This window comes from Salvia miltiorrhiza, chromosome 3 (genome assembly GCF_028751815.1).
Source record: "Salvia miltiorrhiza cultivar Shanhuang (shh) chromosome 3, IMPLAD_Smil_shh, whole genome shotgun sequence".
NCBI classification, from domain to species: Eukaryota; Viridiplantae; Streptophyta; class Magnoliopsida; order Lamiales; family Lamiaceae; genus Salvia; species Salvia miltiorrhiza.
Window position 1 is genome coordinate 40,574,858 of NC_080389.1, and position 24,917 is coordinate 40,599,774.

At 39.5% G+C, this 24,917-nt stretch overlaps 2 protein-coding genes across 2 annotated transcripts; one reads left to right on the plus strand and one right to left on the minus strand.

Annotated features, from left to right (window-relative positions):
- The first annotated feature begins 668 nt into the window (after nucleotides 1-668).
- On the plus strand, nucleotides 669-2,549 carry LOC131016702 (7-deoxyloganetic acid glucosyltransferase-like). Its single transcript, XM_057945403.1, has 2 exons — nucleotides 669-1,312; nucleotides 1,455-2,549. Exons 1-2 carry the CDS (start codon nucleotides 799-801, stop codon nucleotides 2,381-2,383), a joined length of 1,443 nt encoding a protein of 480 aa, XP_057801386.1. The 5' UTR covers nucleotides 669-798; the 3' UTR covers nucleotides 2,384-2,549.
- Nucleotides 2,550-7,078: 4,529 nt separating this feature from the next.
- LOC131016703 (DNA topoisomerase 6 subunit A) lies at nucleotides 7,079-13,951 on the minus strand. Its single transcript, XM_057945404.1, has 9 exons — nucleotides 13,681-13,951; nucleotides 12,888-13,032; nucleotides 12,748-12,793; nucleotides 12,333-12,392; nucleotides 12,008-12,044; nucleotides 11,284-11,363; nucleotides 11,054-11,145; nucleotides 10,394-10,454; nucleotides 7,079-8,299 (listed from the first exon to the last, which is right to left on the minus strand). Exons 1-9 carry the CDS (start codon nucleotides 13,889-13,891, stop codon nucleotides 7,079-7,081), a joined length of 1,953 nt encoding a protein of 650 aa, XP_057801387.1. The 5' UTR covers nucleotides 13,892-13,951.
- Nucleotides 13,952-24,917: the final 10,966 nt, after the last annotated feature.

Sequence of the window (24,917 nt, forward strand, 5' to 3'; positions counted from 1 at the left end):
AAGTCGTATATTATGTTTTTTTTTTCTTTTTTAAAGCATTTACTTATTCCGTCTAAGCATTTATTTATTCCGTCCTAGTTCACCTGTTATTTTTTAAAAATAAAATTATATTATAAAAATAATTATCCAAAAATAAAACATAAGAGTATCAAATAAATCCAAAATCGTGCTGAAGATACAATAAGATGTGAAAATAGCGGATGAGATCATCCGTCCCACAATTTATTATGTCTCATCGTGTCCTACCTTCAATTTGTTATAAATTTTAATTATTTTTTTAGTTTTAATATAATTTAAGATAATTAACTAGGGTTCAGAAGTTATAATTATGTCCCACCGAAAGTTAGTCGTATTTTTTTTTGGGTCGTCCTAACGAAAGTAGGTCGTTTTCTTTTTGGTAAAAATTAGGGAATTTAAGAATATTAATAAAACTAATTACTCCCTTATTTTTTTTAATCACTCTAATTAATACTCATCCCTTATTTTCAAAATTATTTTTGAATTAATTTTTTTATAAATTTTTAATTACAAATATAATTAAATATATTTAATACACTAAACACCAACTTCTTAAATCTCGTGCCTAAAAGAAGTGTCTCACTTACAGATGGAGTATTTCTTAATATTTATTTGAATTAATAATGAATTCAAAAAATTGTCTAGGCTCTCGCTGGGTTAGGTTGGGCCGGGCCGGCCCGCAAGGTTTGACAGCAGTAGCTATAACCATAAATATCAGTTTCAGTCTCAAATTAGTGCAAATTAAAAATCCAAAAAGCATTAGAATTTTTTTATTCGAAGATGAGTTCGGAAGCAGAAGCAGCGCATGTACTGATATTTCCGATGCCGGTGCAGGGCCACCTCAATTCCATGCTAAACCTATCCCAGCTCTTCTGCTTAGCCGGCTTCCACGTCACCTTCATCATTTCCGACTTCAGCCACCGCCGCCTCCTCCAGCACACCTCCGTCGCCGCCACCTTCGCCCGTTACCCGGGATTCCAGTTCCGGACTCTCCCCGACGGCCTCCCCGACGACCACCCACGCGCCGGTCAGAGAGCCATGGAGTTTTTGTCCTCCGTCACAAACGTCACAGTCCCACTTTTCAAGAAAATGATGCTCCAAGAAAATTTCTTCGCCGCCGCCGGCCGTAGACCGGTTACCTGCTTCGTTGCAGACGGGCTGCTGAGCTTCGCCGCCGACTTCACCGAAGAGATTGGGCTTCCCCTCATCTACTTCCGAACTGCTACCACCTCCTACTTCTGGGCTCTTTTCTGCTTTCCTCGCCTCCTTCAAGCTCAAGAATTTCCTTTCGCAGGTTACATGAATTATATTAGTAGAATTTCCTTTCCTCTTGATACTTTTTATATCATTTATGTTACTTTAATTGATTGAATAAGATTAAAGAAATCATAATATTGTATATCTATATATATAATTCCTTGAGGATTAATTTGCAGAAAATTCGATGGATGAATTAGTTGAAAGCATACCAGGAATGGAAGGTTTCCTTCGGCGACGTGACCTGCCGAGTTTTTACCGTGTCGATGTGAACGACCCCATGCTTGAGAAAGTGGTAGCTGTAACAAGGCTAATTGTGAGGGCGCAAGCGGCCATATTCAACACTTGTGATGATCTCGAGGGGCCGATAGTTGCCGAGATACAGAAGCATGTGCCGAGAATTTTCTCCATCGGTCCAATTCACGAGCAAGTGAAATCCAGACTCACGGAGAAGAAGGAAGAGGCCTCCATCATCACGGCGAGTCTATGGGCAGAAGACCGGAGCTGCATCGATTGGTTGGACGCGCAGCCACCCAAATCTGTCATCTATGTTAGCTTTGGGAGCATAACACTTGTGACGAGAGAGCAAGTGTTAGAGTTCTGGCACGGCTTGCTTAACAGTTCGCAGAGATTCTTGTGGGTGATGAGGCCGGATTCCATCATCGGGGATGAAGGAAATGATCAATTAGTTTTGGCGGAATTAATGGAACGTAGTAAAGAAAAGGGTTTGTTGGTGGAGTGGGCGCCGCAGGAGAAGGTGCTCAACCATCCTGCGGTGGGCGGCTTCTTGACGCACAGTGGATGGAACTCGACTCTCGAGAGCATTGCGACGGGTGTGCCGATGATATGTTGGCCTTATTTTGCCGATCAAACCACTAATAGTAGGTTTGTGAGTGAAGTTTGGAAAGTGGGATTGGACATCAAAGATACTTGTGATAGATTGATTATTGAGAAGGCGGTGAGGGATTTGATGGAAGTGAGAAAAGATGAGTTTTTGGAAATGGCACAAAATATGGCTAAACTTGTGAAAAAGTCTGTTAGTAAAGGTGGTTCATCATATTCTAATATGGATGACTTAGTACAGTATATCAAGTCATTGGTGATTTGATTATGAACTAATGCATTGTTATTTGCAAGTTCAGGTATATTTTGGCAAGATTATAGCGATTTATATGGCTTAAATTTATTGTTAGTGTTATTTTTTAACGATGTTTTTGTTTGTATTTTCTGAAAACTACAAATAAATTAACATGTGCGGTGTTGAATAAAACAAATTTGTCTTGTCCTGGAAACAGAGTAAGAATGTCCCTTCTAGGGATGTCAATCGGGTACGACGGATACGGATAGTGACTATCCATACCCATACCCATACCCACGAACAAAATGGATAGTGATTTTTAACCACGAAACTATCAATGGATATCAAATGGTATCCAAACCCGCCACCCGCGGATACCCGCTACCCATCGGGTATCCGCCAGTACCCACTATCCGTCGGATACCCGCCACCCACTATCCATTGCATACCCGCAAAATAAAATTTAATTCTAAATTTATAAATTCATGGGTTTGGGTTTAGGTTGGAGCCTTGGGAGGAAACGGCTGAATTAGTTGGGCCTTAGGCTTTAGATTCTGTTTGCGTATTTTTTTTAGATATGATATATTGGCACATATCTCAAATGTATATTCAAAGCCCATATTTTTATAATTTTTTTGTGGGTATTTGGCGGGTAATTGGCGGATATTTTTCGCGGGTATGGATAGTAAGTATCTAAACCCATACCCACGAACTAAATGGATAGTGAATTGCAACTACGAAACTATCCGTAGATATCAAATGCCTCTCAAATCCACCCTAATAAGTTTGGGTTTTCGCGGGTATCATTACCCGCAGGTAAACTGTCATCCCTAGTCCCTTCTCAATTTTTGTGTTTGTAAGATTTCTTTTTTTTTTTTTTTGAATTATGTTTGTAAGATTTCCATTCGCAACTTTAACATGTTTTTTGTTGAATGGAATAGATGTGGAACTAGTTTAAAACGACATTCTTGGGCCATAAATTCCAGCCCACATCCAAATCTAAGTAAGGTTTTTTTTTTTTTTTTTTTTTTTTTAAGACAAGAATCTAAAGTAATAGTAACAAGGGTAAATATCATGAAAACCTCTGAAGTATGTCCGCTTTATCAAAAATACCCTTAAACTTTCAAAATGTTCTTTAAACCCTCAAACTATCAGGTTTTTATCAAATATATCCCGCATCTATTTTTCGGTCACCAAAAACATGATGTGGCTCGCCGGATGCCACAATGTAATTTATATTCTATTTTTTAAAATGCAATGGCAAAAACGACGTCGTTTAGTACCATATCATTTAAAAAAATCTACTATGAAATTTAAAATTCACTCCTATCGTGTTTGAAATCCACGCTAATAACCAAGAATCATGGATAAACACGATAGAATATGATACAAAACGAAATTATTTTTTCCATGTCATTTTAAAAAAAATAGAATATAAATTATATTGTAGTATCCGGCTAGCCACATCACGTTTCTGCTAACCAAAAAATAGATACGAGATATATTTGATAAAAACCTTATAGTTTGAGGGTTTAGAGAACATTTCAAAAGTTTCAGGGTATTTTTGATAAAGTTAGTATAGTTCAGGGGTTTTCATGATATTTACCCTAGTAACAATGAATTTTTTATTTTTCGAAATAAAAAAGTTAGAAAAAAAAAATCAAACATAAAAGAAGGAACATGAGTAAATAATTAAACATAACATGAAATGAAATCCTGTTTATTCTATTGTTTAGTTACTGCAATTAACTTTGTGTATAGTCGATTCTATTTACATTACTCATGTAATCATGTTACGATTTATGATTCACAAACTATAAAAAAAAAAAACAAAAAAAACCAAAACAATCAAAAGATTTATGATACATTTGACGAGTACTTTTTTTTCCCCTAGTACACAGAAATTTTCTCTTTGAATTTAGTACTATTAATGAAGGCTCACCCGTTGGATCCTGTGATTGTGATGCTCACTGGGTTAACTGATCTTATTAATTTTGTGAAAGAAAAATGTTAAAGTGCTAAATGAATTGCTCACGAACGTCATTCAACATACTAATGATGAAATTCGAATACCACTCATTCATCACAATTCTTCGATTGCTAAGGCCCTACAATATAACTCTAAATTGTTGAGAATGCATCTAATAATTACAGAAGTAACATTAGTTACATGTAGATCGGTGAACATTAACAACTTAAAACTATAAGTAATATTTAGAGCCCTCCTAGAAATACCGATGGAAGTATCGGTACAAGGATCTCCGACGTTCAAGTCAGTAAAATAATAGTAGTAAATAATATTGGCGCAAGTAGCAAGTATGCCAAGTAACATAAATAATGTGTAAAATAATGATAAAAATAAGAGAGATATTGGCTTAATCGATCATAATGGTGTCCCAATTGATCGGAGCAAGAGCAATTGAGCATAGTAGAATGCAAGGTGACGAATGTCTGAGCTAAATCATACTCCCTCCGTCCCAATAAAAGTGGCCACATTTTCATTTTGGTTTGTTCCACTAAAAGTGGCCACTTTCCTAAAATAGAAATATTTAACTTAATTAAACCAATTAATTAATTTAATTTAATTTTTTAATTAAACCTAAACATTCTTTAAATAAAAACATACCCACAAAACACACACACAAACACGCGCATAGATCCATAATCTCCTCCTTCTCTCTTCTTCTCCAGCAGCTGGCGCTGCTATCGTTCGCCGACCGGTTGCCGCCTCGCCCCTTCACTTCCCTCACCCTCGCCTTTGCTCTCTGCTCTCTCATTCTCTCTCTCGTTGCACACACACACACACACGCCCAACAGCGCCGCCCAACACAAAACCTCTCCCTTCTCTCTTATTCTCCGGCGAGGTGGTCAACGTTAACAGAAGAGGCGGATCTCCGCCGTCAGATCGCTCAGATCCAGGGAACCAATGGCTATTGTGCCGAATTTGGCCTCGATCTAGAGGCCGGACTTGGAGTAGAGGAGGTGAAAGGCGGCAAAGGGGTGCTAGCCGCCGACTCAGATGACGGCATCGTCGCGTTGGGTCCGATGAGGCGACGGTTGCCCGCCGATTCTGAGAGAAGAGCGAAATAGTGTAGTGGTGGACAGATTTCTCTTTGATTTTGTTTTGGGGATTTTGGTGGTGAGAATTAGGGCCTTTTTCTTTGAAGATATCAAATGAGGATAGGAGATTTCTCAGATGGAGGTTGCTCAGATTGGGGGTGAATTTGTTTTTTGTTGGATCGAGAGAGAGAGAGAGACACACAGATTGAGATGGTTTCTGGGTGTCTGGTTTCGCGATGATAGGGCGGCGAGGGTCGACCGCCGGCCCCCAGATGCAGTTAGAGGAAGAAGAAGTTAGATTGAGGATGTATTAATTAACTCTTTAATTAACACTTAATTAACTCCTTCTTAATCTCCGTGCCGAAAAGAACGTGGCCGCTTTTAACGGGATGGAGGGAGTACATCATAATACTATATTTTTAGATTTATTAAATATATAATACATTAAATTACTCCTTCCGGCTCATTACAATTGTCCCACCGGCTCATTACAATTGTCCCACTTTTCAAAACGGGATGTCCCGTTGCAAATGTCTCATTCTTTTTTTGGCAATATATTCTCTCTCTATACCTAATATTTAAATAATTTCTACCAATTCACTTTATCTACTTTCTACACATTTTTTAATCCTCATGCCCAAAAGTAATAACATTTGTAATGGACGGAGGGAGTACATACCTAACCTTAAATTAAGTATTTGTGAGGGATATAATAAACAAATCAAAATTTGTTAAACAAGAATTTTATTTTTATAATAAGTATAGGGTAATACTTAATAAGTAAAATGATTTATACTAAGAAAAATGTTTGACTTGTATTACATCGTGAAAAAAAAAACAAGTTGAACATTAAAATAAAAAAGATGTATACAGTTTAAAACAAAAAAAGAATATGCTACGTCATAAATTCTACTCCATCCATCCCACTCCAAGAGGCTCACTTCTTTTAGACACGGAAAATTTACTTTTTAGTAGAAAAATGGTAGTAAAGTGGTGTGGTCCATACCATTTAAATACAATTCTTTTACCCAAAAAAGAAAATGAGCCTATTGAAGTGGGACATCCCAAAAAGGAAAATGAGCATATTGAAGTGGGACGGAGGGCGTAGTATTTCTGTAGAATCGCAACCGCAAAACTTAACGTGACGGAAAATATAATAGCGTCAAAATAAGTATGTAAAATTCTAACTCTTAAATCTTTTTAAAAAAAATGTCTTTTGGATTTGCCTTCACTACCAATTGAGCTTGATGGCAGTTTCACTTCCATACATACAAGATTTAATCTAACAATATGATAGACTCGTTTAAATCATCATATCTAGTTTTGAATCCTATAGTAACATCGAAGCTAATTAAATTCTAATAAGATAAACTTTGATATCAAATTGTGTATCTGCATAATGGTTTCCTCTAAAATATTAGAATTAAATCCAAGAAAGTCAATTTGGTAACCTCACTCCACCATCACAAATATACACAGCAACATCAGCTTCTCATCCCTCAAATCCCCAAGAATTTGCAAAAACAACACTCACCAGTTGGAAAACTGAGGCCTCATCAAATCCAAGATTTTGGATTTGCAAAACACACACACGACACAACACATTCCCTTCCACAACTAAGCATCAAACTAGAACCAGAAAAACTGACCTCCACCTCAGAGAGCTCAGAGCCAATCCTTCTGCTGCAGCTTCAATGGCAGATACACCTCCGTTAGGTACTGAAACCCGAAGGAGCTCAGAGCCTGAATTTCCGCCTTCTGCTTTGACTTGACCATCAAATTCAGCTCCTCCACCCACCCCGGATTCTTCTTCACGAAATCCTCCTCCAACAAATCCTTCCCCGTCTTGATATCCGTCTCCGACATGGGCAACCTACATTGCTCCGGTATCTTATACTTATCAAGATCACTAGGCCTCACCCCCAGCCACTTTATATCCGGCGTCGTCAGATTCGCGCTGTCGTACGACATATTCTTCGATCCGCAGCCATACACGGATAAAATCTTCAGCCCGTACGGATCGCTATCCACCAATGCCAGCACAGGCAGCTTCAGTTCCGTCTTCATCTTCCTTAAGAAGAGGCGCGTGGCGACGTCGGGCTGCCCTTTGGCCGTCACGATTATGCAGGGGAACCGATTGTAGAATCTGTCCTCTGCTAATCTCATGTACGCGGCGTCCTTCTCGACGAGGAGGATGAACAGCGCGTCGCTCTGCATATCCCCGACGCGGTCGATGTTGGGAGGGATAGCTTTCCCTCCCATCCCCATCTTGGTGCAATCGATCATGTCGCCGTTGTCGCTGAAGATCAATCGGCCGACCACGACCCCTTTCTCGGCGGCGACGACGTTGAGGCTGGAGCGCGTGCAGCCGAGGATGCAGGAGACGTCGTCGAGGATGGCGTCGGACTGCGACTGGTCCTGGAAGAGCTTGACGTCGGTGTAGAAGAGATCACGCTTGGTGACGTGGATGTTTTTTAGGCTCAATTGGTGGATGAGCTGGATGATCCGGGTGGTTATGGTGGCTTTGCGCACGGAGGAGACGTTGGCGAAGGGGCGGGTGGAGGATTTTTCCTTGAGCACGATGCGGTCCAGCTCCGGGACGTAGAGCTGGTTGGCGGCGGTGCGGGAGGGGACTGAGAAGGCGAATCCGGCGCCGGAGAGGATGGAGTGGGCCAGGGAGAGTACCAGGGATTCGATGTTCGATTGGACAGAGGAAAGTGGGAGATCGCAGACCTCGCGGAAGGCGGTGGAGAGGTTGAGCTCCGAGAGGGCGGTGGGTCTCGCGGAGGAGGTGGCGGCGGAGGTGGATTTTAGGGTTTTTAGGGTTTGGAGGATGGAGGAGTCCGGTTTCAGCTTGGACTTGAAGAGGAGCGGGTCCGATTCCGACTCGGAATCGGAATCGGAATCGGAGGCAGCGCGGCGGCGCTTTTTCTTGTCTACCATTGTGAGGCGGGAAAGTGGAGAGTGAGATTTGGGGGTATAAAATGCGTGTTAGGGTTCTTATAGCTTTTTCTACATTTTTTAATTTAATTGCTCATTTTAATTTGAGTAATTGGTGTATAAATATAAGAATTTACTCATTTTTTGATATTTAACATAATAAACTTTAATTATAAATACATGAATTTTACTCTTTTTTAGTACTCCATCCGTCCATAATTAAATGCCCTATTTGGGTGTGGACACGGAAGCTAAGAAAGCTGAAAAATGTGATGTGATTTAAATATAAAGCTAGTTGACTAAAGTGATAAAGATAGTTGACTAAAGTGATAAAGGTATTGTAAGTGGGTCCACTAGTGATAATTAAAGTGTAGTAAATATAGAATATAAAAATGATAAAGGTGTTTTAAGGTGGATCCATTAGTGGCAAAGGATTGTAAATATAGGAAAATAAGAAGAATTAAAGTGTACAAAAAGCAGAATAGGACATTAAATTGTGGACACATTTTTAAAAGGCAAGTAGGGCATTAAATTATGCACGGAGGGAGTATTTAACATAAACTTTAAAACATCTATACTAATAGAAAGAGAACCTAAGGCATACTAAGCCACAACTTGTGGATTGCCTATTTTACCCCTATTACATATTTTATTTTAAGGTTATTTTACATATTATATATTTATAAGAATATATTAATTCATTAGATATTACACTTAATCTATGTGATATATATCTATAGCTATTAATAAGGCTTATAGATAAATATATTTATTCAATAAATTATCTATAATAAAAGTAATGAATTAATATATTTTCTAAAATAATATATTATTAAATAAAATAACATTAATTACACGTATAATGTACGTTCTTTCTGCTAGTAGTTATAAATGCATGAACTTTAAACTTATTCAAATTTTGATACGTTTTCATTTTCCTTAAATTAAAGCTGACTTGAAATGCTTGAATCTTAATGTGGACAATTCGGCACTGAGATACGACATCGTCATTTTTTGTTTGAGGAAAATAATTCAAAACTAAAATATGAAAGTAAACGATAAAAATTTGTCTGCAAATTTTACAATTCAGAAAGCAAATTTCGTCTTTAAGATTTGGGGATTTCACAAAGTCAATTTCATCATTCAGAAAGCCAAATTCAGAAATTCAAATTATAAAAAATGGATCAAAAATTGAACGGTGAAGATTAATTTTTATAGCGAGAAATTGTGCTCGTCACAATTCAGGCATTCCAAGAGCTTTAATTTGGGAAAAAATGAAAAACGAGTCAAAAATTTAATAAATTTAAAGTTCATGTATTTATAACTATATTTTAAAGTTCATGTTAAATACCAAAAGAAAATAAAGTTCATGTATTTATAACTAGGATTTAAAGTTCATGTTAAATACCAAAAAATGAGTAAAAGTTCATGTATTTATTAATTATACACCAATTACCCTGTTAATTTCTTTCCAATATATATAGACAATAATTTAATCTTTCAATTTTCGAATCTTCCCACAAGTCTGAATGCAAATAATAGGATTTCAAAAAAAAAAAAAAAGGCATTCTATTGTTTATTATGTTGCCCAAGAGGTAGACGTGTGAAACTAGACCTATTGGAAAGTAAGAAACAACAAATAAACAGAAAAGACACATACTAGCTTAACTTTGATGCAATTAGGAGTTGCATATTTCCATCGTGAGAACAAGAGATGTGTATATACAGATATATTTTGTATTGCAGCACAATGTCAAGGACTCACAGGTCCTTCTCAGTTACAGCAGGCCTTCAAGATCTCTTGTATCTCTGGATCGTCGCCTGCTTCTTTGTCCTGCACAAACCAAACAAGAGACTAGTCGAGTGCCTAGTTTGTGTAGAGACACTAGTGAATCAACTCTCGAAACGGATGAATAAATTGGAACCAACTACAGGAACAGGAGGTTCTATCTTATGTTCGAAAATTTCAACTCCAGTAACAGAAAACTTCTGTTTCAGTGACAAAGCTGTATATATTATGGAGGATGAAAGGGGATTAACCTTGTGGATATATGAGATGTTATGTTTACCAGGGCCGGCAACAATGATGCCACCTTGCCTCCTACAAAATGAACAAATAATAATTCAAATATTTGCACCTCAAAGGAGACGATTTGTTATGCATAAGCATAACAACAGTTTTTGGACTAACTTCCACACAGTAATCATTTCACATATCACACAAGGGGCCTCTTTTTCCCCCTCTTCCATCTATCCTTCCCTCTTCTTTTTGGATTGAACAAGGCTTAGTTTCAAGGGCCTTTCGGTACCATAGAAAACCAGAAAATCGACAATACACATCCAAAGAATAATAATCTATGGTAGCCACTGGTATATCATCCCACCAAGTAAATCCACAGTCTCAATACCTCTACAGTTTATAGGACAAAGTGGAGCGAAGCAGTCAATTTCCTTCAAACTCATTGCATTTTTGTGTAGGTAAAGTTTCAGAGCTGACACACATTGTCAAAGTTCTAGTATTCTGTTTATAGAGGAAGCTTTTTCGAACGTTTACTATGCCTATGTATCAGTAATTCACACTGAATTAGTTCAGATGTGAAAATAAACTATATGCCAGAGTATTTTAAGACTAAACAAAAGATGTCATTGCAAATCATTTGCAATTTTGATAAACTGCGTACTTCCAGATTGGTAACTTACCAGCCACCTCTTGTCCTGGTATCCTTCTCAAATGAAAGCTCCCAGTCTTGTCGATATCCGTCAAGGTATGCTTGTATTATTTTCAAACCAGCCTGAGGAAAAATATAAAGCTGGTAAAGTGCACGAAGAAGTTTAAAGACCTCACTCCTCATCACATGCATGCTTCAACCCTTAACTGATTGTAGAGGAGTAAAAGTCATAAAAATAGGGATTAAAGCGCGCTATCATACCCCAGGCGTAAATGTGGTGGTAATACCAGAGACAAATTTCAGTGCGTCATAAGATGCATGGCTAGGGTCTGCATATACCTCTGTAACAATAAGACAAAGATTATTGATGTAGAAATATTCTGATAGAGTCAAGGGTAATGGAATGACTTTTTAGGAGAATAATCTGAAATCTTAATGGGGAACTAAACAGAACAATGGAACACAACCGAATGGTTCACTAATTCTCCTCAACGATTCCTACATTTACAATCTACTCCATTTATAATAAGCAATAATATAATATATTCCTAAAAATAAGAAAATTGAAGCATAACTATAAATAAAAAGTAACAAGTCAATCAGTTTGATCGATGTGTACACTTACAAAATGAAAGACTCTTCTTCGTATCATATTCCTACAACCAGGAATTTGCAAGACAGTAATAATCATTTATCTTAATATGCTAGTCACTATTTTTAAATGCTTCTAACCCTTCTTTTTCCATACTTTTTGTTTATTAGGACAAGCTTATAAAAAGGCAATACATGAGGTTTCCAAAATTACCAATATATAGATAGCATATTAGCATGGTTAATAAGCATAGAGACTTCCCCAAAACAAGCATAGAGACTTCCCCATTAGATTGGGGGTGCGAGTTACCACAGAGAGGAAATAGAGAACTATTATTGGTCCTCCTTTAAAAGAGAAAGAATAAAATAAAACAAAATAAATCTAGAAACTCACCTCCTTTGAACTTTGTTTGCTCAGAGAAAACTTTTGCCTGCAACCAGATGACTAATCAGTACTCCGATAGTACTTTCACTATTCAAGCCAACCAACAAACACTCGGAAGGAAACAAAAAGGCAAAATATGCCTCCCCAGGGGGGGGCAAATACTGTTGAAAGATAATTCATAGTTGATGGAAACTAGATTGTATTTATCACAAAAGAAAATCATGAAGCAGGCTGCTGAATAGGATCTGAAGTGGGAACATTAATGGATACTAAAAGCAGATAACACTCTTAGGAGCCTTTTGTCGTATAGAAAAATCTAGGAAAAGATACATACCTGATCAACACTGCCAGGCCCAATTATAACAAGCGCCACACCAGCAGCATCCATCTTATCCTGTCAAATAAGCACAAAATTCTGCCAAAATGAAGAAGGTGGCAATTTCAGTGCTAATAATGCAAATAACAGAAAATTCTCAAACATATCAGAATGCTCTCAGTCTAACTGAATGAAGCAAAATAACTGCGTGGCAATGCACAGTTAGGAGGGAAGACGATTTCTGGAAAGGGCTTGATGTATGATAGAATACAATAGAAAGGTACGAATTCCCTATTAAAATTAGAAAGCTTTCATATTTTTGGTCCTCAAACTGTTCATTTGCAAAGCTGGCAGGGAATCAAGTCCATGTGGAAAATAATATAGCACCAAGTGATCTTAATGCAACCTATTTCACAGTCAAGAGGCAATTCACCTTTTCAGAAGCAAGGTAGGCTGCCCTTGTCCGACAGAGCACACATCTGCAATGGCGAAAAACAACAATAAATAAGATTACGTTTGCAAGGCATATGCATAGAAGCAGAATATTGGAGCACAAAGATTAAAAATAATCACCCAAAATGACGAGCGAATGCTACTACAGCTTTTCTATCTTTCCACAAATCAGAAATGGGGATCTCATTTCCATTCAAGTCGTAGACTATCACGCTATCCAGCAAGTCATTGGTACCATCAGTCACAGCCGAAGTGTCAGCCCCTGCTTTTCAGCACCATTCACAACCACCACAATTTCAGTTCCACTTTGATATAAATTGGCTCAATTCTTAATCCTTAAACTAACCTCTCTCAGTGGCATACTTACTAAAAAGGTACTTCCAATTTTTTCTTCATATATCCTTGCCAATTAACTGAAATGCTGAACCAGTCGCAGCAATTTGCTTTTTCTAACTTTCCCTTTTCCCCGAAGAGTGATTATCATGAAAATCCATACATGATATACGTGTACAAAAGAATATGCGTAAACATATTACAAGAATATAGCAAGGCCTAAAGTATAATCATAACTAGTCTAAAGCGTATGCCACAAAGTATTACTAATCCCGCTGAGAAACACTGATAAGATAGTCTACATGTTGCAACTTTTCTTTTGTTTGTTAAGAATCCAAAACAAAACTCCTTTTTCAAAGAACAACTTCTCCGACGTAGTTTCAGTAAATACTACTGGAAAACACATGTATAACATAGATGCATCAATTGATTGATTCCTCCTTCCTATTGAATTAGCGATGATTATATCTCCAACGTAGTGAATATGCGCAAGTTTTTGAATTACCTAAAACCGAAAACTGCACGAGCCAATGGAGAAAAGTATGGAAACTTCGAGGAATGATGTCGAGTTGAAGCTTACCAGGAGAATTGGAGACGGCGGAGGGACTGATAAGATACCGTCCGTGCGAGCTGTGGAAGGGTAATTTGGCACGAAGGGGAGGGGATTCACGGCGGAGAACGAGCTTGTGCGGCGGATTTGCGAGCACGTCATTAGGTGAGTGGTACTGAGAGGCCTTCCAAGATGCGGCCGCGACGCCGTGCGCGGTAGTTGTGCAGAGAAAAACAGCCATGGGGAAATGCTCAGCTGACTGACACGTGAGTTTTCCTGTGATCTTTAATTTTAGAATAAGAAGAGAAAATGTTCTTTTATTAGAGGACTCACGGTCGGAACACTCGTCCAACCCAATCTTCCTCCACTTTTTAATAAAATATTTATTTTTCTCTTATCCACCTATACAACCCACAACCTATTTACTTCCAATTGTGACACCAACTTAACCTACATATTTTTTATTTTCACATTATTTTTAAATTATCTAATATCTAAAATAAAATATAAATTAAAATTAAATAATTATTTATTATATTTAATAAAATAAAATTAATATTTTTTAAAAAAATTGTAATCATATTATAATTAATTTAACTCAATAACAAATGAAGATTACAAGAATTAAACATATAACTGAAATTAAATATATCAAAGTATAATACGTGAAACTTAAAAATACAACTAGAAAATGCAAATTAATGCCAAATTTTTTCCATATGTGCTCAATCAAATCATCTTGAAGAGTCCTATGAGTTTCTTTATTGCAAAGTTGATCTCTATTGTTAGGTCCGGGGGGTCTCGAATAGGTGTATGGGGGGGGAATACACCTATAGGCTATTTTTATGACTATCTACTGACCTCAATTAGAGGGATCTCAGTCAGAGATTAAAACGAAACTTTACACGCAAACAAAGACTCCTGTTTTACTGAAATCAGTTTTGACCAACAGGGTTGACGACTGATACTGAAAGCTCTTCAGTAATGAGTTATCAGTTAAGTTACTGGAACTTAACTGATTCAAATAAGGGCTTCAGTCGTGTTTGCAAAGATAGAGATGATATCGCTCTTCCTTACTATCAGAGGATAGTTCAGTCAGATTGATATCATACGCAGCGGAAATTAAACTAAGTTTCGCAATAGCCTCGGTGGAGCAAGTTGTTGGATTAAGGTTTCTCTTTGTTGTTAGTCAGTGTTCAGTTTTATCAAATGAAATAGCACAAGTATGAATGTAAAACTGAAAGCTGTAAATAACACAGAGACTTTTACGTGGTTCGGAAAAACCCTTTCCTACATCCACGGCTGGTTGATCAGACCAACAATCCACTCCGCAAGTGCTTGCCTGGTGCACTGCAAACCGTACCCGTGTGCTTGCCTGGTGCACACAACCGTAAACTGAAGATAATCCCTCTTCAGCACCCACACACCTCGCGTAGGATTTCCCTGCTAAGCACACCTCGTGCTCAGACTTTTCACTCAGAGTTCAGAGTACATTCCTGAACTCCGAATCACTCAAACACTCTTATGGTGGAGAGGTTTAAACGAGTGCCAACTATACTTACAAAGAACAAGTTCTTTGAAGCAAGTTTGACCTTTGGCTTCTGGGTAAACATATATATGCCTAGGGTCTAAGAGAATGTATGTAATCAGCAGTGACTGATTTTGGCTTTGGAATTCTCTTCTTCGATTCAAGCTTTGGGCGGTTAAGCTTTAGGCTGAGTAGCTATTTCGGCAGAGCTTCAGCTTATGTCGTTGAATCGGTCAAGATTGAAGTGATCCTCGGGCGCTATTTGTAGGAGAACTCTTGAATAGATCCGTTGGCGTAAATCGTCCTCAAGATTTCTTCTGTTGGAGAGCAATTCGAATTTGGGCTGAGGCTTCAATCTTCGAGGTTCCTTGTCTGTGTGGAAACGGCTCTCTTTGATGGACAGGAGATGTGACATCTCTGAAAAGTAACCACCAGATAGGAATGACCTCTGCAGAGATAAGATATTGAGATCTCTGCATTTAATGCGGCTGTACTTGTGCGTACGTGGATTCCTCTGAACGTTGGAAGATCAGTCCTAGGAGGAATGTTCAACTGATACTTGACTTTAGTATCAGTCCTTTGCTTGCATTAAATAATCAGTCTTCAACTGATTCTTCAACTGATACTTCAGTTGGTATCTGCAGTCTTCAGTCTTCAGTCTTCGTTCTTTAGTCTTCAGTCTTCGACACCGCAACTAAACTAGAAACGAACTCTAACACTTGAGTTCAAAAACGATTCTAGTCTATTACAAATAAGTCCTATGAATTTTGGTATCATCAAAACAAGGGTTAGGATATTCCACAAGGTTCCCAACAATTTCCCCCTTTTTGATGATGCCAAAACCACACAGCAGTTCTAGACAGCAAAAAGACTGAACTCACAGTACAAGTTCTAAACAAGGGGTGAAAACAGTTCCCCCTTAACAATAGAACCTAAACAACTTGTACTTAGAGCAAGAACGAAAACAGTTCTAAAAACAGAACTAAAAAGAAGACAGAAAAACCATAATCAGAGCCTGGACAAAGAGTCATTGTCTTCAGGTTGAGATCAATAAGAAGTTGTTCTTTCTATTAAGGAAAGACTGATAAAATATCAGTCTAAATTACAACTTGAAGGCAGAAAGAAAAAAAAAAAAAACATTACAGAGGACATTCAACAGACTCAGGGTTTCTGATTGTAGAGTTTGAAGACTGCTTCCCATACATTTCTGGCATTATCGGAGTCTGGAGTTCTGACTTCTTTCTTGATCTTTTCTCTGTCGACTCCATTCCTGAACCTTGGTGGAGTCACTACTTTCTTCTGAGGGTCAGGTATGCCTTGTCCATAATCCTTCTGAGCTTCCAACATTTGACGAACAGACTCTTGTTCTTGCAAATGCATTAGGAAGTACTTCCAGGCTTCATACCTGCGCTCATTGTCGCCTTGGATACTTGCAAACACCATCCATTTGGTGTAGCGTTCCTTGACTTGTTCTCACCAATCATTCAACTCTGACGGTATCCATTTATCTGGTCGCTCAAACTTTTCCAGATGAGATACAATCAATCCATTCTTGAGATAATGTTCAAGCTTTTGACTTTCCTTTAGAGTTGAAATGAAGTCGACAGTTTTCTTCTTCTTCAGTTCTGCTTCACTTGAAGAGCTTTCTCTGCTTCTCTTTCTGCTGGCTTCAACTGAGGCGAAAGTGGGGGCAACCCTTGCAGTGATTTCTTCAGCCCTATTTTCCATCCTGTTGAAAACAGAGGGGAGCATTTCCGCTTCTCTTTGCATACGCCTCAATATATCCTCTTCCCCCTTTTTGGCATCAGCTGGAGGAAGTCGGCTTTGTAACTCTTGAAGATCATTAAGCATCTTCTGAACGAGAGCGGAGTCAGGAGATTCTTTGGTTTGTTGAAGTTGCCTTTCCACCTTTGCCAGTCGGTCCATGATAGGTTGTACTGTCGTTGCAATGAGTTCCTTGACCTCGGTTCTAGGCATGAACGTCTTTAGGAACTCAAGTTCCATTTCCTGGAGCTTTGTAGTTAGACTAACGTATTGCGTCTTCCTTTCAATCTCTGATTCGAGAAAGAGGGTGTGCAGTTCCGTGTGATCCTTCCGAATTTTGGGGATACCAGTCTTTGGATCAAGCATTTCAATCTTATAATCGATCAGAGCCTTTTTCTGTGCCTTTATCCGCTGTTTGATTTCATTAATCAATCCAGCATGATAGACCATGTCTGCTGTTGCCTGTTTCTCGACTTCTTTAAGCTTCTTCACGAACTTTTTACCATAGATTTGCTGTAGTTCGAGCTCGTGCTTGAGTGAGTTGATTTCAAACCGTTGATCAGCAAGCTGATTTAGCAGTGCATCCATTGGTCTTTCTTCATCATCAGAGATCCGTAATAGATGTCTGCACGGCCGATTATGTTTCCAGACGGTGAGGCGCTCATCAGTTTCTGCATCCGAATCAAATAGAACAGGTCCTTCTGCGCGAGGAAGCTCGACGTGTTCTATTGGAACTTCTGATTCGTCAGGATAATTCTTCTCTTGCTGACGCTCTTCATTAGTTTTGGATGTGAAGGCCTCTGCTTGACTGGTTGGATCAGGGCGATCTGTTCTTTCTTCGATAGATTGTGGAATTTCTTGCTCTTGACTGACATCAGTGTTCAAGAGTGTTGATGAAGTCAGAGGAGACTGGAGGATGTTGTCAACTCGTTCTTCAGAAATTGGACGATCAGCGTTGTCTGCTGATCTCTCTTCTTCTACTGAAGGAGGAGCATCAACTACAGTGATGCTAGCCTGGTCTGCTTCAGCAGGAAATGTTGGATGAGAAGATGGTAGCTCCGGTTGACTGGTTGAGTCAGTCATTGGTTGAACATCGGTGGCAGGGTCAGCAGTAGCTTCCGCCGGTTGTGGAGTGTCATCAAAAGGAGAGCTGTGAGTTGCAGTAACTTCCTCTATGATGAGAGGCTCGTCCAACACCTTTGATGTCCCGGCATCGTCGTTTAGTGACAAGAGGCGTCTGAATTGTTTGGAGGAGTTCAAGTAATTCATGGCAAAACTGTCAAAGTCATGAATTACGTCCCAAACATGTTCAATTTGGAATAGGCTGATCAAGGAAGCCTCTTCCATCTCAAACGAGTCTTCAGCTTCAGGGCTGTGAAGACTGTTGATTCTTGGACATGGCGCTGTCTTCAGAAGAGTATACGTGAGAAGTCTATGAAGGTCCCGGTAGACTTCTAAAGACGTATTAATATCACCAATTATGCGTCGAAGGCGATTGGTGGCAATTTGTTGAGCTTCAGACTGAAGTTCAACAGCTTCTTGAGTACCTTTGAAGATAAAGGTGGAAGCTGGTTCTGGTACAGTTTCCACAACTGCTTTGCCTTTGGATCTTGGAGAGAGTTTCCAAGGCATCTTAGTTGGTACTGATGGTTTCTTGGGGAGGGTGGTACGAACACGCCGTGGCACATTCGTGCGAGGATTTGAAGGAGGTGAATCAGAGGCTTCAGAATCAGATGATGGAGGAGAAGAGATGTCAATTACCTTCGCCTTCGAGGAAGGTTTGGGATCTCTTCTGACCAATTTGAAGAGACGTAGGCTGTCTGTGAATTCGATCATCTTAGGCCATTGCACAAATTGTGCTTCTTTGTCCCCTCGATGATGATCTGGGATACCCTGTTCCCTTGTCGGACCATCGTCGTCGGCCTTGTGTTGTGAGCTTCATTGTAAAGAAGCTTCAGGTAAGCTTCTTCCCAGTTTAAGCATTCCTTCTTCATAAGAGCAGCCATGACATTCTTCTGCGGTTGAGAGGCTTTGTCGGGAGTCCCTGTAGCACCTATCCAACACTTCTGGATAATTTTGCCCAACATGGCAAACTCTGGATGGAGATGAGAAAGAGTGATTTGACTCTTCGTTGATTCCGATTTATCCTTCAGTGCAGTCTTGAGAGTTTCATTTGCTTCATCATCAGTCAATGAGGAGAGGAGATATCCGTTGTTTGGGAGTTTGAACAATTCCCTAACAATCTCAGAGACGTTGAGAGTCTCTTTTCTGCAGTTTGCTCCGTTGATGATACTGACTTTAGAGATTAATTCTTCGGAATCGTTGAACTTGAGATTCCTGTAGAATTCTCTGACAGCGTCCTCGAGTAGATACTTTGGTTCACTGGTGATGAATTTCATCCAACCGTTCTGGTGAAGAATTCCTGATACCTTTGAGTATTCCGGCTTCTCTTCAAAGGATTCCGTGTGAACCGTCTGCTTATATCTGACATCTTTATCTCTTGGAGCTTCCTTTTCGTTGTCAGTTTTCTTCATGGTAGTTTTAGCCATTTCAAATGAGAAATCTGTTGAAGAGAAATTGCAGGAAGTGATCTCACAGTAGAGTGCTGTGGATTTGAATGTTAGAGAGAGAGTGCAAAAGTGATGGAGAATGAGGAATGGCAGTAATGGAGAAAATGTGATCGTGGGTGATGAACAGTTTCCTAGGGCAATTGAAAAGACGTGGGCGGTTTGAAATCTGCGCGCCAACTCAATTATAATAATTTTTGACGTCCGTAATAAATGCCCGTCAGACGAATGCCTAGAAAGATGAGATATGAACTGATATAGAATATTTGTCATAATCTCTTGCCGTAAATAGGCGGCGTGTAGTGCATGCAATGATTTGAAAAGATATGCATAAAGAGAGATTTTGGAAATTGAAAGACTAAAGTAGAACGCAATTTCACCAGTTAATCATAATCACACCTAGGTCCTCTTTTTCATTGCAAGTCCAAGTAAAAGCGAATACGAACAAGTTCCCAACAGTAAGTAAGGGCAACAGTCAAGTACTGGAAAAAGTTTAAACAGTGTTCCCCCTAAATGAGATAACCCATAATCATCAAGTAAAAATAGGCAAAAGGAACAAAGACTGGATAAACATGAATCTCCATGAACTCAGTAAAGAACAATATAAATCAAAGGTGCGGAAGAACATAACAAGGAAGAGCTAACTAAGACAATCTAAGAACATCATATACAAAATAATGAGTTTCTGTTTAGATGACATTCCTTGTTCTTTCTTAGTCCTTAGTTGATGCAGAGTTGTTTGCTTGGCTTCCTTGGAGGACTTCCTTTTGGTTCTTCAGTCAGGTTCCCTTTTCCTTTTCTGTCATCTTCTCGTTTGTCTTTGTCATCAGACTTAGGGACCTTGTTGGGAACCTTGTGGAATATCCTAACCCTTGTTTTGATGATACCAAAATTCATATATAGGATTTAAATGTAATAGACTAGAATCATTTTTGAAATCAAGTGTTAGAGTTCGTTTCTAGTTTAGTTGCGGTGTCAAAGACTGAAGAACGAAGACTGAAGACTGAAGACTGAAGACGGCAGTTACCAACTGAAGTATCAGTTGAAGACTGATTATTTAATGCGCACCATGGACTGATACTAAAGTCAAGTATCAGTTGAACATTCCTCTTGGGACTGATCTTCCAACGTTCAGAGGAAGCCACGTACGCTCAAGTACAGCCGCATTAAATGCAGAGATATCTCAATATCTTATCTCTGCAGAGGTCATTCCTATCTGGTGGTTACTTTTCAGAGATGTCACATCTCCTGTCCATCAAAGAGAGCCGTTTCCACACAGACAAGGAACCTCGAAGATTGAAGCCTCAGCCCAAATTCGAATTGCTCTCCAACGGAAGAAATCTTGAGGACGATTTACGCCAACAGATCTATTCAAGAGTTCTCCTACAAATAGCGCTCGAGGATCACTTCAATCTTCACCGATTCAACGACATAAGCTGAAGCTCTGCCGAAATAGCTACTCAGCCTAAAGCTTAAACCGCCCAAAGCTTGAATCGAAGAAGAGAATTCCAAAGCCAAAATCAGTCACTGCTGATTACATACATTCTCTTAGACCCTAGGCATATATTCTGTGTACCCAGAAGCCAAAGGTCAAACTTGCTTCAAAGAACTTGTTCTTTGTAAGTATAGTTGGCACTCGTTTAAACCTCTCCCCCATAAGAGTGTTTGAGTGACTCAGAGTTTCAGAAGGTGTTCTGAACTCTGATAGGGAAGTCTGAGCACGAGGTGTGCTTAGCAAGGAAATCCTGCGCGAGCTGTGTAGGTGCTGAAATCCTGCGCGAGGTGTGTAGGTAGGGAAACCCTACGCGAGGTGTGTAGGTGCTGAAGAGAGAGCTATCTTCAGTTCACGGTTTGCAGTGCACCCGGGAAGCACTTGCGGAGTGGATTGTTGGTCTGATCAACCAGCCGTGGATGTAGGAAAGAGTTTTTCCGAACCACGAAAAAGTCTCTGTGTTATTTACAGCTTTCAGTTTTACATTCATATCTGTGTTATTTCAATTGATAAAACTGAATGCTGACTAACTGAAAAGAGAAACCTTAATCCAACTATCTGCTCCACCGAGGCTATTCGAAACTAAGTTTAATTTCCGCTGCGTATGATATCAACCTGACTCACTATCCTCTGATAGTAAGGAAGAGAGATATCATCTTCATCTCTGCAAACACGACTGAAGCCCTTACGTGGATCAGTTAAGTTCCAGTGACTTAACTGATAACTCTTTACTGAAGAGCTTTCAGTATCAGTCGTCAACCCTGTTAGTCAACATTTATTTCGTTTAAACAGGTGTCTTGTTTGCGTGTAAAGTTTCGTTTCTATCTCTGACTGAGATCCCTCTGATTGAGGTTTGTAGATAGAAGATAAAAATAGCCCATAGGTGTATTCCCCCCCCCATACACCTATTCGAGACCCCCCGGACCCAACAGACCTCACTGAATTTATTCTGGATTTCCAGTTGCTGTTGTAGGTGAGTGACTGTTGATTCAAGAATTGCAATCTTGACTCTCAGCTCATATGAAACTTCTTCTTGAATGAGCAGCCTCTCTTCCAGCATCTGAACTCTTTCATCAGTGGTAGTTTCAGTAGGCTATGGTTCTTCAGCTGGCGTCCATTCTTCTGTTTCTTTGGCTGGAGCAGTATGGTACGGTGGAGATTCATGGTGGATTTCGAAGTCCTCAGCATTATCGTCTTTGAGAAGACCTCTGGAAGTGAGGTACAGTCTGAAGTTGGGTGCCCAATCGTGGATGCCATCCCAAACATTTGTGACTCTGAACTTCTCAAAGATGCTATTCTCCAAGACTTCCATCTCTCTTTCAGTGAGCACTTCATCAATCTCCTTGTATTGGGATTTGGGTAGGGTTTTGACGAAGATAAAGAAGAAATAGCTGACAAGAGCTTGGAACTCTTCAGGATTCAGGGAGGCTAAGACAGTGGGAAAAAGGGTTGTGACACAGTGTTCGGACAGTTGTGTCACGAAGTTTTTGAGAAGGGCAGTTTGATTGACAAAGTTTGAGGATGAAGATGCGGCATTGACGTAAGTGACTTCATCAAACTTTCCCTTCTTGTTGAACCCTTAAAGACAGTAATGGAAGAAGCCTCTGAGAGGAAGTTCTTCAGATTCCGTTTCTCTTTCAAATGTTGCTCGTGTCTCCTCTGTCGTTTGATTTCCTTCATTTGCTAGAGGGATAGACGGTGCCTGTTGTTGAGGAGTTCCCGTGCTTGGCATTGGAACTTCTTCAGGAGATTTTGGTGCATCCTCTTCATGTTCCTCATTGTGAGATTTCTGAGGGGTGTCCAACGAGATCTTGACTGGAGACGACACGCTTTCGAACTTTCTTTTGGTTGAGCCTCGAGTTTTGTATCGTGTCTCAGAAGTGAGGAGAGGAATTTCAGTCGAGATACTGATATTCCCTCTGAGTGAACTTTTATGTTTTTCAAACAGATGGATGGTGGAAGACACTTGAGTAGTGTTCTTCCAGAAGCAAGGTGTCTCCTTAGCACTATGAAGAATGAGTGCTGAGACTCTTGTTCCTTGACGCAGATGTTTTGTGGAGTGGGATTCCGTCTTCTCTTCAGCGAGAATCTGAATGTAGGCCTCCTCTCAGTTGAATGGGCCTTTCTGCATCAGGGCGATCAACACAAGTTTGTGTGGTCTTGAAAGATGACCAGGGGATCCAAGAGTGCCAAACCAACATTTCTTGATCATCTTGGCAATGGGTCTGAGATGAAGCTGAATTCTTGATATGCTCAGAACATTGGTGATGATGCGATCAGAAGGTGCATTGCTTGTCAGTGCTTCTTTCATGTGCTCTGTGGCTTCTTCATCGGTGAAGAATGGAGCTGGTCCATCATTTGGAAGGTTGAACATTTCTCTCACCGCTTTAGAAATGTTGATGGACATCTTGGTTGATTCTGAGAAGCCTTCATTTGTGAAAATAGAAATTTCTGTTTTGAGTTCACCAGTTGATTCATCTGTTTTGATGTTGTCGTAGAATTCTCGGATGATCGACTCGTCGAGAAGAAACTTAGGCGAGCATTGGACGAACTTTATCCATCCATGTCGTTCTAAGATCTCGTTGATCTTGTTGAAATCAGCAAATAGTTGGAGTGACTCCAATGTAGCAATTGATTCGTAACAAACAACTTGTTCCGATGCTGATTTCCCCATTTGAATCTTTGAGAGGTTTTCTGCAAAAGTCTGATGATTGATTCTCACAGAGATAGAACTGTGGATTCTTACTGTTAGTCTTGCAGAAAAAGGTATACTCAAGAAAATTTGGTGCACAAAGATTTCTTTGAGATTGAGTAAATCTTTAGTCGAAGATGAAACGTTTTTGAAGAGAGTGTGAAAGATCGTGCAAAAGGCGGTTTCAATAATTGTTTGAAATCCGTGCAAATGGAGTCGTGACACGTGGATCACTCCGCTTGTTAGTAAAAAGGGCGGGTTCGTGTGATCGTGTGACAACCGTTTTAAAATAAACGTGCACGTGTCTATTTCATAAAATAAAGAGAGTAAGCATTTAGACACGTCAGACTAAGCACAATACAGCCGAAAATTATTAAAGAAAAACAGTCATAGATACAAGTGACATTGTTGAGAGAAGCTTACACAGTGATTATCACTAGTTTCGTCATTGTTTGAAGTGTAAGTTCCCCCTGAGTTTTATGACTGATTCTCCTTTGTTTTCGAGTCCGTTGGCCGTTGCTGCACACTCCTTTCACGTTCCATCTTTCTTCTGTGCTGTAGTGATTCCTCATGAATCACTCTTTCAAAAACTTCTGACGCCATTTTGAATTCTGTCTCTGCTTCCTTGAGACGTTGTAGAAGTTCTTGTTTCTGAGACTGAAGAAGTTTCAGTCTGTTGATCAGTCTGCGCTCCTGTACATCTCTTTTGTTTGCTTCGTCTTCATCTGAAATGAAGTGGCGCATGACGATCCTTCGAGCATCTTGCACAAGATCAGTCTCTTTGGTGATCTGTTTGTGCTCCCTAAGGAGATTTTCAAATCTCGTACTTAGGTGTTGATACTCTAGTCGTGTCTGATCATATCTGCTCGTTTCTTCTGATTGTGAGTGGGTTGGACTCATGTTTACTTCTGGAAAGATAAATCTTTCTTATTCATCAGAATCCAATGATCCCAACTCAAGTCCGCTGATTCCTCGAAAATATGTATAAATATAATCGCTGGAGGAATCATTCTTGTTCCTGTACATTGTTAGAGAAAGTAGGGAGAAGCACACAGGAAACAGGAAACGAACACAGAGCAAGCAATCTCAAGAGTAGTCTTGAGAAAAGATTTTTGATCAAAGACAGCGATTCCCCAAAAGGATCTAGTTCAATTACAAACTAGTCAGATACAGATAGTTCTTGCGAACAACCTGCTCTGATACCAATTGTTAGGTCCAGGGGGT

Excerpts from the sequence above, each read along its gene's own strand:
- LOC131016702 (XM_057945403.1), top strand. The coding sequence starts at position 799 with ATGAGTTCGGAAGCAGAAGCAGCGCATGTACTGATATTTCCGATGCCG. Across the intron at positions 1,313-1,454 it reads TCAAGAATTTCCTTTCGCAG|AAAATTCGATGGATGAATTA; the intron begins GTTACATGAATT and ends ATTAATTTGCAG.
- LOC131016703 (XM_057945404.1), bottom strand. The coding sequence starts at position 13,891 with ATGGCTGTTTTTCTCTGCACAACTACCGCGCACGGCGTCGCGGCCGCA. Across the intron at positions 12,045-12,332 it reads GGCCTGGCAGTGTTGATCAG|GCAAAAGTTTTCTCTGAGCA; the intron begins GTATGTATCTTT and ends ATCTGGTTGCAG. Across the intron at positions 11,364-12,007 it reads GCAAACAAAGTTCAAAGGAG|AGGTATATGCAGACCCTAGC; the intron begins GTGAGTTTCTAG and ends TTATTGTTACAG.